We start from the raw sequence: 15,500 nt of genomic DNA on the forward strand, positions 1-15,500 counted from the left end.
AAGAAACTGCGCATGTGCGAAGGTTTCCATGGTTACGCGGACACACTCGGTTAAAGCCACTATGGTGAGTATTTGACCGTTTCTTCGACTATTTCTCCTCAGTTTATCACGTTTGAACGTCATGTTTTGTAAAATTAAATCATATCTCCAAAAAGAGAAAGACTTTTGAAAGCTGACCTAGCACAAGTGAAGTTAGGAGTGCTTTCTTTTCTTTTTCTTATCCTAACTTTAGTTGAATGGTCATCAATCTTCCTGTCCTTGTCTGCATTAGAACAGCAATAGTCATATTCAAGTACATGTTAGTTGTTTTTTCCTCCTAATGATTAAATTTGTGATATTTTATTGGTTTGATATTTAAGAAGGGACAAAAGTTGGTCAAAGCTCAGAAGAAGCAACAGAGGGAGGAAGCGAGGAGGCTGCGAGAGGAAGGTGATTCAGAAGTTTCTGGTTATTTTAAAAAATATTGGGCATTATCTGGAACCAGCTGTCCTGCAAATATATATTGGGTATATGTGTAAATCCTCGTGTCCTGTTTAATCTAACAGAAGAAGCCCGGCTACAGGCTGAGAGAGAAGAACAGGAGAGGCTGGAAAGAGACAGAAAGCAGAGGGAGGTGGAGAAGCTGGAGTCCAAGGTAGAGTCCCACCATGTGCCCAGGGACTGTCTTCAAAAGGTCAAAAAGTGGCCTTAAGACGATTAAACAAAAGCAAATGCTGAGACTCGGCACAAGTAGATAAATGTTAACGACCTGTTTTAAAGAGCTCATTTAGTGTTGGAGGAATGAGCTCATGGATGTTTTGCTGACAGGATCTTGAGCGTAGAGAGGATGAGCTGAATGACCTGCGTCATCTACTGGAGGAGAGGAACACTGCGGTAACCAAATGGAAGAGAGATGCAGCCGAGGCAGCCAGGGTGCGTCCTTCTGTTTGCAAACACCACATTAAAATAACGTCACATTCATTCATTCATCCGAGGCTGAAAACACGTGACCAAAAACAGGAACAGATTCTCCCTGCTGTGAGACAAGCCCCAGTGATTTTTTTAACAATTTTGTCAGAATAATGCACTAAAAACGAGAGGTAATTTATTAACCAACCTTCTGCTGTTCCCTCTGATTCAGTGGGAGAGATACATGCGCTGCGACGGTTTCCCAGACCCAGAGGAGCAGCGAGAGATCAACACATTTATCAGCTTGTGGAGGGACGACCCAGAGCTGGACATCAGGGAGGTGTTCAAAAAATGCCACATCGCCCTAAAGGTCTGTAAGAATCCATATGTAAAAAATAAACAAGTGAAGCCATCAAACATCTGTTAAAAACGTACGGTTGCCGTCAGTTTACATCCATGAGCACGATAGTCATAATGTAATGATTTATTGAAACGGTTTCCCATTGTAATGATTATACAACATACAATGGTATAAAAACTTTTATGTGCACAGGTTAGAATTAATTGTGGATTTTCTCCAAGCCACACTGGGTCGAAATGATGCGTGCAGGCTCAGATACCAGTGCCAGTACCGGGTCGGGCCACATCTAGCCTTAAAACTTTATAACTCTTCATGTAGACTGAACAAAGTGTTGGAAACATTCCTCAGATTTTGGTTTATGATGACATGACAGCATCTCACAGCTGCTACAGATTTGTCGGCTACTTCTAACTAGCTTTTGCTACTTTTAACTAAACTTTGGGCCAATTATTTTGCTACTTTTTAACATTTAACCAACACTTTTCTATCGTTATCCAGTCTTTTATCACCTTTAGCTTTTAGCCAGTATTTCTACATGACATTTCTAGCTAGTTTTTGCTACTTTTAGCTTTTAGCCAGCCTTCTTTATTTTTTAATCAATCAGAATCCGAATGCCTTTATTGTCATTGCACAGAAGCAGTACAGCCCGTCCAAACATGGGTAGATGGGGTGCCTGAGGCTGTAGCCGACATGGGAGGTGCTGCCTTTATCGTTAGATATAAGGAAAAAGGAAACACGAGGAAAGAGGTGGTTAAAAAAAACAAAAACAATCATATCTCTGAAGTTGCAAAAAAAAAAAAAAAACTCAGCACAAAAAAGCAACATACAAATGACATGATAAGACATATGCATGTGAAGGTTCACGGGACAAAGAGCAGAAGCAGGGGAAGGAGCAGGAGGAGAAAATGTGTCCGCCATCACCGAGAGCAAGAAGGAAAAATAAAAAAAAAGCTAAATATTTACTGCTTTTAGCTACTCTTTTCTACACTGGGTTTTGATTTGTATAGCCAGCCTTTAACTATTTTTGCTTTTAGCTAGCCCTTTGTTACCGTTAGATTTTAGCCTATATTTTCAGCATTAAGTTTCTAGCTAGCTTTTGCTACATTTAGCTTTTAAATTGACATGATCTGGTGGTATGGTGTCGAATCCAACTGCAGGCAGAGGCAGTAGGCTCCAGGTATAAGTAATAATTTATTTTACAAACAAAAATGCTGACGGAGCAGCAAAACTTACTTTCACAAGGAGGGAGCAGACATGAAGAGAAAAGTCATACCAAGTCATCGTGGAAGGTTTGGATAGATAGCCAATGCTCAGATACCAGGGGAGTGAAAACGCAGCATAAACACTGAAGGAGATGTGAGGACCTCCGGAGACGTGAGGACCTCCAGAGACGTGAGGACCTCCGGAGAAGTGAGGACCTCCAGAGAAGTGAGGACCTCCGGAGACGTGAGGACCTCCGGAGACGTGAGGACCTCCGAAGAAGTGAGGACCTCCAGAGAAGTGAGGACCTCCGGAGACGTGAGGACCTCCGGAGACATGAGGACCTCCGGAGACGTGAGGACCTCCGGAGATGTGAGGACTTCTGGAGCCACTGAAGATGAGGAAGGCAGTGAGACATCAAGGCCGACACCCACAGAGACGCAGGAGTATGGGTTGTCGTCCCCGACACCCACAGACCCACTGGAGTGTGGATCATCATGGCCGCACCCTGTGCAGGCACAGGAAGGTGGGTTTGGCTGCTTCGTAGGCCGACGAGGCGTGGCTGTTTCAGGAACTGCACTTCAAACATAAAACTTGTTTTAAAAAACAATAAAGATACATGACTTAAAACCTTTCATCCCTGGAAACAGGACAATTCAAATAAATAATCATAAGCGTGTATGTAAACTTCTGCCAGCAGCTGTAAGTTCAGATGTGTTGCTTTTCAGTTGGTCGAGGAGCTGGAGAGTCTGCTCAAAGAGTCCCCAGATCCCACAAAGACTCTCATCTACCAGGAGAGCCTCCTCCATTTGCAGGAGGTCATCGACTCCAAACTAAACCTCTCATGCGAGGAGCTCGTCAAGGTAAAAAACTCGAAACAAAAACGGCAGAGTTAGCGTTTGCGTTTTGAGCCCGTCTACTTTTTCGTCACAGAAGACAAACCAAAACATGGAGACTGTGGTTCAAGACACAATGATGACACTGTGTCTCTGGGCCAACCTCAAAAAGAGTCCAAGGTCGGTGTGGAAACCAGGGGCCTGTAGAGCTAAAATCCTGCACCCAACGTACCCAGAGTCGCTCGTCACGGGTGTCTGTTTTTGTTGCATCCAGCTTTAAAGGCTTGAACTTCAAGGACGTCGGCCTGAGCTTTCAGCTTCCCAAGCAGCTGGTTGAGAGCGATGTCATCGTGCGGATCCTCTACACACGATACGACCACCTGACCATGCTGTCCAGGGTGACTCATCCCAGAAGCCCCACGGCCCGTCGCAGGTTTAACAGACTTTCTTCTCAGAAAAAATCCACATTCATAGATACTTGCATCGATCCGTTATCTGATCTGTCCGGGCTCGGGTCTCTTGCAAGGATCAAGGACATTCTGAAAAACTCAGCTCTGCAGGAGGCTCAGAAAGATGATGATACCCAGAGAGCCAAGGAGGTGCAGTCCAGGGAATCTAGGAGGAGTAAGGTAACAGAAGGCAGCAACTTCCTGTTTTGTGTTGTACCACCAAGAGAGGCGTTTTTATTCTGACTCTCTCTCAGAGTGCGAGGAGCCGGTCAAGAAAAAGCTCCGCTCGGACTTCGGTTGGCAGGAGGAGTGAGATATTCACACAGATGGAGGCGCTTAACGGTAACTTACAACTAGACAAATCGCATTTCCTGCGAAAATGCAGTGTGAACGCTTTTTGCTGAAGAACTTTCTGAAAAACAGCTGAAATTGGCTAAAAACATGCTTTCAGCTTCTTTTTCTCATTTAGTAGCTAAACTTTTAGCTATAAGGTTGACTATGCAAGCTTTTAGAAATAGTTACTTTTAGTTAATTTTGCTTATTTTTATTTTAGCTGTGTTTTAACCATTTTTCTTGCCTTTAAATACAGTTTTGCTAGTTTTAGTTTTTAGCTAGTTTTGTTTATGTAGGCTTTTAGCAACATTTTTGCTCATTTCAGCTTTAAGGTATGATTTTACCAGATGACTCCTGCTAAATTTAGACTTTAGCTATAGTTTTGTTAAATTAGGCTTTCATTTTTATTTTAGCCTTTAGCTACTTCATTGCTAATTTTAGGTTTTACCAACTGCTTTGCTAATTTTCGCTTTCAATCAAGCTTTTAGCTATGGTTTTACTAATTAGTTTTTAGCTCCTGCTTTGCCAGCTGAGCTTATTAGCTATGGTTTTAATAATTTTTGTTTTTAGCTACTGATTTGTTAATTTTAGTTATTAGCTAAGTTTTTAGCTAAGGTTTTACTAATTTTAGCTTCTAGCTATTGGTTTGGTCGCTTTTAGCTAAGCGTTTTACAGATTTAAGCTTTTAGCAACAATTTTGCTAATTTTAGCTATTAGCTTATAGATATGATTTTACTAGTTTTAGCTACTGCTTTTCTATTTTTAATTAGCTACGGTTTTATTAATTTTTGCTGTTGTTTAAGCTTTTATCTGTTGTTTTGCTATCTTTAGCTTTTAGCTTCTGTAATGCTTGAGCTTCTTTAACACATTTCAGCTCAGTCTTTAAGCACTCGGACTCCTCGTGTATTTTCACAGAAAACACTTGTTTCAAGTTGATCTTTCCTCTCCTCAGCCGAAGCCTCGGTCGCTCTTCAGCCGACACAGACGGTGTGTGGCGTCCAGGTGGTGGATCTGATGGAGTTCACGCCTCTGGGTGGAGTTTTCTGCTACGGCCTGTTTCAACTTCCTCCTCTGCCCCAAAAGGCGGGAAAGTGGATGATGCAGCAGGCGAGTGATAAATATTTTAAGTGATCTGCGCCGGAAGCCGACTCGGCTCATCCTCCGTTTACTTTCTTGTATTTTAAAGGATTTGGGCTCCGGGTTAGAAGTGTTCCCTCACCCCACAGCCGACGACCCCTGCTCCGTTGGGGTGTCTGTAAATCTGCCCGACTCCGTGGTATTCTTCCAACCTCCACACGTGGCTCGCTGGGACGCTGCAGGTCCACACATATTTAAAATAAAGCAGAATCATATTTGAGCCAAACCTTCTTGAAGCCATCTTTTTCACTCTCAGACACGCAGTGGAGGATGGATGGCATCACCGACGTTTCCTTTGAGGAGACCAAAGCCAAAATCTCCTTCCGGATGGAAACGTTCCAGCCGTTCGTGCTGATGCAGAAAACTTACGTCAACCTGCCCTTCCAGAGCTGGGAGCTGCGGCCGCTGGGCCAAGACTCGGCTCGTTTCTCCGTCAGCGGGCCGCTCTTTAACCTCAGCATCACCGTTCAGGCAAGGAGCTCACGCTGTAAACAAACACCTTAAAAACAAACAAACTACCACTGAAGGCTGTTCAGGACAACAGCTTAATAGTTGTTGCAAATATTAGCATCAATAGAACAAGATGGCCACCACAGCGTAGCAGCCTTGCACAAAAATGGCTACAACTCCTTTATTTTACAGGTCGTGTGGTAAAGTGGTAGTAGCCGAGAGTCATCCACATCTTATGGTCTGAGAGCCAACTCATCATCTGAGATCTGTTCTTAAAACTTTTGGCATTAATTTTTGTATCAGTGCTGTGTGTTAGCATAATATCTCATGATGGATTGTAATGGAAATCATCTGGACGTCCCTCCACAACCGATGACCTTTTGGAGTCGACCCAATTCAAGATGGCTGCCACGGCCTGCTGAACTTAGAAACACAGAAATGGCTGCAACTCCATTTTTAAGCTCAAATATGGTGTGGTAGTCGCTGAGAGTTATCTTTGCTAATAATCCCTTTAAACAAGGTCATATCTAAATTAACAATTTTAAAATATTTGTCTTAATTATAGTAAAATAATATTCCACGAGGAATCTGCTTCCATTCAATTTGATTTCTGAAGGTCATCTGAGGACCCTTACTGGATGAATGCTTCCTGGCCCTCAGAGGGGCCCCTGACCCCAAAGTTGGGAACCTTAAAACTTTGACATGAACTGTTTGTTAGCAAAATATCCCACAAAGCACTGGCTCAGCGGTTGTATATCTATATTGCAGGGCTATTCAACTGGTGGTCCAGGGGCCAAATCAGGCCCACGGGTGAGCTCAGTTCAGCCCACCAGTGGGTTCATCTTTAAATAAAACTATTTTAAACCATAAAACCAACTTAATGACAATAACAGCTGGATGTCCGGCCCCTGAGCTCTTGGCTTTCAGTAACTGTGGCCCCCTGGGCAGTTCAGGTGAACAGTCCTGCTCTACAGCAACAGTTCAACATTGTTCTGTAAGTGGATGAAAACGGGAGTAAGGAGGTGAAACTGTGGAGTTCGTCTTAAACCAACAGGGTAAGGAGTGCATGCTGCAGCTGCAGGAGGACAGAGGCCTCCACCACGTGGTGGGGAGGTGGATGAGCCGCCCCGCCCTGCAGACAGCCATGTTCAGCGCCGGGATCAACATCTTCGTCGAAGAATACGCAGACGCGTACGTCAGCAGCCTCGACAAGGTCGGCAACTTCCGCATCATAACCGAGCGAGCGCTACTTTTTAAAACGAACTTTTAAAAAATAACTATTTTGTTTGCACACCCATAAAGTATCCAAATGAAACTCCAAGATTCCAGAGTGTTTATGACGTTTGTTCAGCGCATTAAAAAAGAAAACAACTCTTCTTCAGGACCCGCTCGTGGAGCGCGCTGCCTACGAACAGATGGCGCTCTCCGCCTCTTCCTGCGCGTTCTCGTGGAGCAAGTGGAACGGCGAATGTGGATCCGAGCGCCTCGTCCTGAAGGTACCAGATCTTCACTGACAAACAGTTCCTTCTCGACACCCGGAGCAGCTCAGAGGTTTTCTTTTTGCAAACTTCTGGTCCGGCTGTGAGCACAGCAACATTTGACCTTTATAGACTTCTCTTCAAAACGTTCATCTCATTCCCCACATTTTTAAAATGTTTAACTATTTACAAAAAAATCTGATTTAAAAATACATTAGGATCCTTTTGAAATTCTTCAAAAACGTTTAAAACCTGCTTCAGTGCAAGTTCGTCTTGTGAAATTAAAGCTTTTAGTTTGGCTTTTAGGCCTACGACTTTTAATTTTAGCTAACTTTTCACAATTTATTTGTAACCATTACTTTTATTTAATGTTTTGCTACTTTTGGCTTTAAGATACGCTTGTGCTACATTTACCTTCGTTCCTTTACTTTTGGTTTTTGCGTTTCTGCTTTTGGACATGAGCATTTTGCTACTCTTAGCTTTAGGCTAGTTATTTTATTTTATTCCCCCTTTTAGCTTTTACATCAGCTTCAGCAAACTGTAACATACCTGTACAATTCAAGTTGCATTTTTACCGAAAAAAAAAGTTTTTTCTCCATTTCTGTCCTTGCTGTACGTCTAACATGACGTCATGCCATAAGCTCTCAGACATGGCTTCTCAGACCACACTATCAGCTGGTTTTCTAATTATCTCTCAGATCGGAGGCAATGTGTTCAACATAATGATACTTCTTCCAGTTATTTAACTGTCAATGGTGTACCACAAGGCTTATTCTTAGGACCCACCCTCTTCACAATCTACACAACGCCAGATCATTCATGACACATCCTTGCATTTCTATACAGATTATAGTCGTTTATTGTCGAGCTAAAAAAAGTTGCTAAGGTTTTCCAGCTTTTATATTTCAATGTCATCCAGTCCGATTTGTTACATCTCAAACTGGTGCTAAATGTTGATAAAACCAAAGGGCCTCATGTTGAAAACTTGATAAAGAAATTGAAATTAAAATTGGGTTTCTTTTTCAGAAATAGATCTTGCTTTACTTTAAATGCTAGGAAACGCCTTGTAACTGCTACTTCCCTTCCGTCCATTGATTATGGTGACATTTACATGAACGCTCCTGCAAGCTCCTTGCAGATGTTGGATGCTGTCCAACATGGTGCACTATTACTTGTTGTACCCATCACTGCACCCTGTACTCTTCGATCAGTTGCTCATTAATGTCACAGACTCTCACTGGTACATTTCCATCTTTAAATCACTCGATCTGCTGCCTTCATACATCTCTTCCCACGTCTTGTCAGTGCAGTTACAGCATGCACCCTTAAGACATCATTACCTGCAGTGTCCCCTCAGTGTGGACTGAACTCAGCAAAAGTGCCGTTTCTTATTCCGCTCCCGTTTCCTGGAACACCTTGCAAAAAGATCTGAAGCTCTCGACTTCGACACCTCTGAGGGATTTTAAACAACTGTTCAGTTCAATGCAAGAGTCAACGCAGACATGTTCCTGTTTTTAGTATTTTACACCGTTTTATAATGTAGCTCGATTTTATTTGGTTTTATAGCACTACTTTTTATTTTATATGCTTTTTTTGATTATTTGTTCTGTACCTCATCTTTGTTTTTTTGTTTTGTCTAAAACAGGTCTCTTGTAAATGAGTCCTCGTGACTCAATGAGACTAACCTGTAGAAATAAAAGGTTAAAAAATAAAAATTCCAGAAAAACAACCCAGACATGATTTTTTTTTTTTTTTTGAATCTCCTCCTCCAGGTGTGCGAGCACCATGACCCCGGCCCGGTCCCTGAAGGTTCCTGGAGTCTGTACCTGCTGGGCGCTCAGAGGAGCCAGAAACTGGAGCTCACCGAGAACAGCCGAACCTTCTCCTCAGACCATTATCCTGGCAGCGAGTTTCACTCCACCTTCTTCCACATGCTTCAGGACAACATGAGTCCCGACGGGATCGCTAAGAGCAGAAACTCCCATTATTTGTTTGTCAACACGGTACAGGAACTTCTTTGGGCTACCAGACCCCTGGTCTATTCAGGACCAGGAGGGGCCCCAGTTTTACAGCGGCAGGCACAAACGAGCACACCTTCCGTTTGAGAATAGGTTACTTTATTTGTGCAAAGATCCACGCATCTTCTTTGGAACATACAAAAAGTACATAGTTGAAAACTGTGAGAACCACAGTAAAAAATGCTTTGGTGTTAAAACGAGTAAAAAGTTTGTATCAGTCAAGAATATGGACACATTCATTAAGATGTGGCCAAACCTTTTATATTATAGAGACACGCAAAACTAATCTCAAAAATACCAAAAAGATAAAAGCAGTCGATTATCAGTGTTCCAATTTAAGGTCATTTGTTGCTTCCTGTGTTGCAAAGAAGAATATTCTAAAGCCTCTTATCGTGAAATACGTGAAATGTTTTTAAAAAAAGCCTCATGATTCTGTCAGAGCGGCCTGTAGTTTGAATCCCTGTGACGTGATCGGTCGGTGTCGTGTGCGGCCGTGGCGACTGACGGGGACGATTTGACGAAGCATGGCGAGTCCAAACGGGCGGAGCCGACATGCCGCCGCCCGTCCAGAGACGTGCAGAAACACACAAACCTGATCTGATACATAAAATCCTCCGGGGGGTTACCCGTCCCCCCGAGGCCTGGTCTGGACTGTCAATGCAAGTCTTGTTTTAGGAATATTCAAGTACCAGTAGGTATCCCATCATCCTCTGCTCTGAAGCGCTCATTTTCCCATAAAAACTTGCTGCAAAGGGCTGTCGACGTGGAACCGTCCTTCCATTGGACCCGGGTTAGACGGGGGGTTGTCCGTTGTGCCGAAGGCCCGCGTACGGCCACAGCAGCTGCTGGATGGTCATCCAGGAGTCCCCCGTCCCCACGGGCGCCGCATCGGCTGCGGGCTGCATCACCAGGTGGGCCAGCAGAGCCAGCAGACCTGTGTGGGATTAATAATCTGATTAATTTCCCAAGGGTCAACATAGTTAATATCCACTACAGTGTAACTTCAAATCAGTCAATTACACAAAATTAAAAATATTTATTTAGCGTTTTCATTGGTCTTTATTGTCATTTGTAAAAACACAAATGCAGACGTTTCGGTTTGTGTCCGTTAGCAAAATATTTTATAAACCACTAGATTCACTAGAGAAAATAAATGCAGTGTGAATTCTAGCTAAAAATCATTCTGAAATAAAGCTGAAATGGAAGAACAAGTTTAAGTTAGCAGAAGAAAGCAGAAAGAACGCACTTGCTGAATTACGTTTAAATAATGAGCTCCAAAATTAAGAAATTACCCCCCAAAAAAGATGAAATTTGTTTAAAAAAATAGCTGAAAGGTCAAAAAGAAGCTTAAACTACCAGAAGGAAGTGGAAAGCACTGAAATGAGCTTTAAAAAAAAAAAAGTGGAATTAGCTGAAAAAGCTCAAATTAGCAAAAACAGCTGAATAGTGGCTGAAATAACTTAAAAATTAGCATGAATAAGCTGAAAGGAGTATAACGAGCTGAAACTGGCATAAAGAGATTAGTTGGGCTGAAAGTAGCAGATATCACAAAAAAAAACCTTGAATTTATCAGACAACAGCTGAAATTAGCTAAAAATAATACTAAAGCTAGCTGAAAAGGTTCGATTTCTGGCAGACCATTTTTTGCCACGACAGATTTCTACAAATACGCTAATTTTAAATTAGCAAACGAAAGCAGAAAGAACACGTTCGCCCAATTAGGCTGAAAGGAGCAGAAGATCTTAAGTTGAAAACCCGTGAAAGAGTGAGTCCGCAAAAGTCAAACCGCAACGTATCGAGGGAGTACTGTAGTGTCCGTTTACATGTGGCTCCGAAATATTCAACAACTCAATGAACAGCTTGACCTGCTAGCACCACTAGAATCGCCAACCACATCCAGAGACCCCTGCTCCCTCTGGCTACGGCCGCAGCAGCTGGGCGGGATCCAGTTGGGTTGTGGGACGAAGGCGGAGGCACTCCTGGATCTGTGGACGTCGGTGTGGATGAAGAGCTCGGACTGAAGGGAAGAGTGGAAAACATGCTTTAATCAACAGAAAATGATGGGAGGTTACCAAAAATGAGCTGTGACGGTGGAGAGCCATCACAGGACGAGGAGTGGGAAAACTCATTTGTGGTTAATTAATGAAACGGACTGCAAGCAGAAAATAAGCTGCAGTTAGAAAGAATGGAATGCTCTTAGACGTCGTTGCAAAATCACAAGCACGATGAACACGGTGAAGAGTCGGCAGCGGTTAAAGCAGCTGGAACAAATGATCAACTTGCTCCACGTTCTGCTCGCCCGTCGTCACTTACAGCGTTACAAACAGCTCGTCCTGACTCCTGACGCCACACGAGGAAAGGAGCAGAGGAAAGTTCAGAACACCGCAACATTTGCTCACATGAAACACAAAGCTGCGCCACAATTCGCACCAAATCACGTTAACGAACACGTTAGTAAACGACAGAAGATGGCGTCAGTAAAGCTCAACAGGTAATTACAACCAGTTAAAGTTGATTAAGTTGGGACGTTGCATAAAATGAAAATAAAAACTGAATGCAAAAACTGGAAACCCACATTTTATAAACACATTCTATAAAAATGTCATTATATGGGTTAATGAGGTTTGCAAATCATTGCATTCTGTTAATTTTACACAGCGTCCCAACTTCTTCAGAATCGATCAACTGGAGCTCCATGCATGAAGAAAAACATTCGTCCCGTTGATGTGAAGCCGCTGAGAGGCTGAAGGAAGACGCTCATGTTTTACAAACGATCTGAAGCCCCGAGAGTCAAGCAGCTGGTCCAGCAGAGCTCACAGCACGGAAACGTTTCAGCACTTACGAGGTTCCACAAGCTCACCCACATTTTAAAACTCAACCTTTGCTGCTTATTAAAAAAAACAAAGTATTACATTATCTTTTAACAGTTTGGCTTCTTCAATATTAAAAAAAATGTCACAAATGGACAATAAGAGTTGGTAAAATCAAAGGGGGTTACAACACGTGGAAGCTCGCAGTAACTCTCCCACGGTGCAGTTAGCCTGTTAGTGTTGCTGCAGGAAGCCAGAACTGGACTAACGTCTTCAGGGGCAGAATGAAGGAGGTGAGTTTGCTGCCCAGCTCACTGAGACTGGACCTCCTCCTCTCTGCCAGCTCCTCCTCCTTCGGCTCGTCCTCCGACTGGCAGTCTGAGTTGGTGCTAGGCGGCCTGTGGGCATGCACCGTCACGCATTCACAAACACGCACACGCACACACGAGTGAGCTTACATATTCACAGTGTTTTGTGAGCACACACCAGCACGTTTCGTGCACAAGTGAATAAATGTGCATGAGCAGCAAAGAAAAGCAAGCACATTTTATTTATTTTTTAACATCAAATGATTAAAAATCTTGTTTCCAACTATATGCAATCCAAGCCGAGCGCACAACGCAGCTCCACAATCTGAGACTTTCAGGGTTTAGAGTCAAACGTTTTCTTTTCCAAACATTTGTTGAAACTTACATCACAAACTGAATCTGAATTGCTGTTTTGAAACTGAATTTTTCATTCAACCTTTATTTAGACAGGTTAATCCCATTGGGCCTCGGGGACTCTTTTACAAGAGAGACCTGATTTTAACAAAGAACGATAATTTAATGGTTTGAAACTGAAAATTCAGGTTTTTTTGAGTCACACATCCGGGTCCTTCCAGAGTAATCGAACGAAGATTGACAGATTGACGTTTCACGTTAGTGAAACTAACTTTAGGGAAATGAAGGAATGTGGTTCAGTATCAAGGAGGTGGTAAATCACAAAGAAAAAGAAAATTAAGGTAATTTTCGCTGTATATGTCGCAGGTTTGTTTGTTTTTTGCAGAAATTAGCATGCCTGCGACTTATACAGCAAATTTTTATTTTATTTTTATTGTACAGCGCTTTGTGGTAAGCGCTTTATAAATAAAATTTACTTACTTTACTTACAAAGCGACGTATTCATGTTTTTTTCCCATATTTATAAACCAATTTTTGGCTGAGATATGACGATTTCATTCATTCGGACATGGAAAATATTGAACAATACCATTTTCAGCCACTAGAGGGCGGTTGAGTAATATGGCAAGCCAAGTGTCTCATTAATAGGTAAAAGTGGCTATTAATGAGACACTTGGCTTGCCATACCAAGCCACCTTCGTCTCACTCCGAAACTCTTGGACCAACCATCAAATCAGCTGCATTTAGCTGCGCTGCCCAGATGAAATGCAGCTGATCTGACCGTCAAAGTGCATTTATTAAGGAAAAGTTCAACTGAGACACACCTTTGCTATAATTCTGAGTGAACAAATTATTGTTTTTAAGTGTTAATCTTGTTAAATTCTTGCTAAAGTCCTCCCATACATGCTCCCGCGGCCGCCATTTAGCAGCCAATTAATTTTTGGCACAACACCGGCCCACGTTTCTGGGTTGTCAGCGGTGATGTGTAATAGATGTGATGTACACGGCGGTGCGACGTGTACGGCAGCAAGTGCGGTAACTTCCGTTTCAGTGTAGTTGTCGAAATCTGTTGCGCCAAAAATCAATTGGCGCCGCGGTAGCGCGCACGAGAAGACTCACCGTTTCAGTTCTTAAATATTTAACAAGATTAAGATCCAAGATAATTATTTGTTTGCTCGAGATTATAGCGAAGGTGTCGCCGTTGACCTTTTCCTTAATGAATGCACTTTAATGGTTGCTATCATTTCGCCTGCCAAAGATCGATTATGACTCGTAATTTAACAAGCCATTAACCAAACCATTAAATTCAGTTTCAATGTAGTGAAATTCAGTTTCAGAACAGAAATTCAGATTCAGTTTGTGATGGCGTCCGTTTCAGCCCATACATTTGATCCGTGCAGGCACCTCAGGCTTTCATGGGTTGAAAACTTAAACAGCAAATATTCAAAGTGCTTCTGATAATTGCCTCCCCATGCAAAAGCTCATGGACCAGAGATGCAGAAAAGATAGCCGCCGTGTGTTTTAATGTCACAACAACTGACATTGAGCTTTTTGACGTTTCAGTCGATTTCTGAACTCGAGTTTCCACATTTGCAGGAAGAACAAATGCTCAGAGACATCTGTATTTTCCTGACAGCACACGCGACGCGAGGAACTCGCAGCAGGAAGTAGCCATCTTTTTTGCACATGGGTTTGTCTGTTTAAATAAAAACAACCTGACGCAGCCAGCGAGACATCCACCTCCTCCACATGTCTTACCCCTTCATCATGACCGAGGGCTCTTCAGTGTCAACCCAGGCCGCGGAGCTAACAAACCGCTTTAGTGGGGGACGTGTCATGCTCTTCCCTGCCACATTCCTGAAAACCGCCGTTATCACAGAGGGGCAAAAGAACAACAACCCCCAAATAACACGAGCCCACAGAACAGAAGACCTGATTTTAACGTCGCATATGAACGCCGTCTTGGCAGCAGATTTAAAAACCTACCACGGTGATCGCCTGGTCAGTCGCTCTGCATCCGTCTCGAAACCGTCCTGGAGTTTTGCCTGTGTTAAAAAACAATAAAACATTTTTAATGTACAGTAGTTAAATCAAGAAAGGAAGCCGTCATTCCCTGAAGGAATGTGCATCGCCTGCTGCCTTTCACGCAGGAGTTTTAGATCAACCCAAGTGGAAAAATGACCAAGTTCTTGTCAATTTGGTCAAACGTTAACAAACAACATTATGAGCATTTTCAAGAGGAGTCCCACTCAGCGTTGTTAACAAACCTCAGCTACTACACCAAGTTTTAGCTGAGTATCTGTAAAACAGAGCAGGTCGGGTGTTGGCTAATGATCAGCTGCCATCTTTAATTGGACTGACTTCAAAAGTTTTTTTAGCTGGTTCTAAATTTCTCTCACTTGAATGAGTGATTGGTTGATTTGATGTGTTTTCATTAGAACACTGTTTTGATTCGCTTTAAAATGTTTTTTTTTTATTGTGCATTGTGACTGTTGTTGTGTTTTATTGACAAACTGGACAGCACGTTGGTCCAATGTTTGCTTTAAGTGCTTTACAAATAAAGCTGCGGTGGTATTGTAGTTGTAGATCCACATCCAATAATTACATTTAAAGTTTAATTAAAATCTGTCCAGAAATGGTAGAAAAAGTCAAAGTTTGCAGAAGAAACAACACATGTTGCAGAATTGGGTTTAAACAAGCAGAAACGAGCACAAAAATGAGGAAATTAGCTTAAAAAGCTAAAAGTACCACAAAAATAGCCGAAAAGTAGCTGAAAAGGCAGAAAGAAGCATAAACTACCAGAAGGAAGTGGAAGGAGCTGAAATTAGCTTAAAAAAAAAATCAGGGGGAAAATGCTTAATTTAGCACAAAAACAGCT

General features: G+C 42.5%; 2 protein-coding genes across 2 annotated transcripts in view; one reads left to right on the forward strand and one right to left on the reverse strand.

Annotated features, from left to right (window-relative positions):
* The first annotated feature begins 41 nt into the window (after positions 1-41).
* On the forward strand, positions 42-9,237 carry dnai7 (dynein axonemal intermediate chain 7). Its single transcript, XM_037696140.1, has 14 exons — positions 42-64; positions 360-429; positions 546-634; positions 808-912; positions 1,121-1,258; positions 3,178-3,312; positions 3,383-3,465; positions 3,560-3,909; positions 5,020-5,174; positions 5,254-5,386; positions 5,461-5,675; positions 6,709-6,867; positions 7,037-7,150; positions 8,905-9,237. The coding sequence occupies exons 1-14, from the start codon at positions 62-64 to the stop codon at positions 9,235-9,237; spliced, it is 2,082 nt and encodes a 693-aa protein (XP_037552068.1). The 5' UTR covers positions 42-61.
* A 191-nt stretch (positions 9,238-9,428) lies between these two features.
* The window catches only part of LOC119428459 (lymphoid-restricted membrane protein), a 55,836-nt gene continuing 49,764 nt past the window's right edge, over positions 9,429-15,500 (reverse strand). Inside the window, exons 34-39 of the mRNA XM_037696141.1 lie at positions 14,609-14,667; positions 14,381-14,479; positions 12,230-12,358; positions 11,464-11,490; positions 11,016-11,167; positions 9,429-10,084 (exon numbers count right to left, since the gene is read on the reverse strand). Coding sequence (XP_037552069.1) covers positions 9,942-10,084; positions 11,016-11,167; positions 11,464-11,490; positions 12,230-12,358; positions 14,381-14,479; positions 14,609-14,667 — 609 coding nt within the window. The 3' untranslated portion in view covers positions 9,429-9,941. The remainder of the gene's footprint in view (positions 10,085-11,015; positions 11,168-11,463; positions 11,491-12,229; positions 12,359-14,380; positions 14,480-14,608; positions 14,668-15,500) is intronic.

Source organism: Nematolebias whitei, chromosome 22, assembly GCF_014905685.2.
Source record: "Nematolebias whitei isolate Nwh7 chromosome 22, NemWhi1, whole genome shotgun sequence".
Taxonomy (NCBI): Eukaryota; Metazoa; Chordata; class Actinopteri; order Cyprinodontiformes; family Rivulidae; genus Nematolebias; species Nematolebias whitei.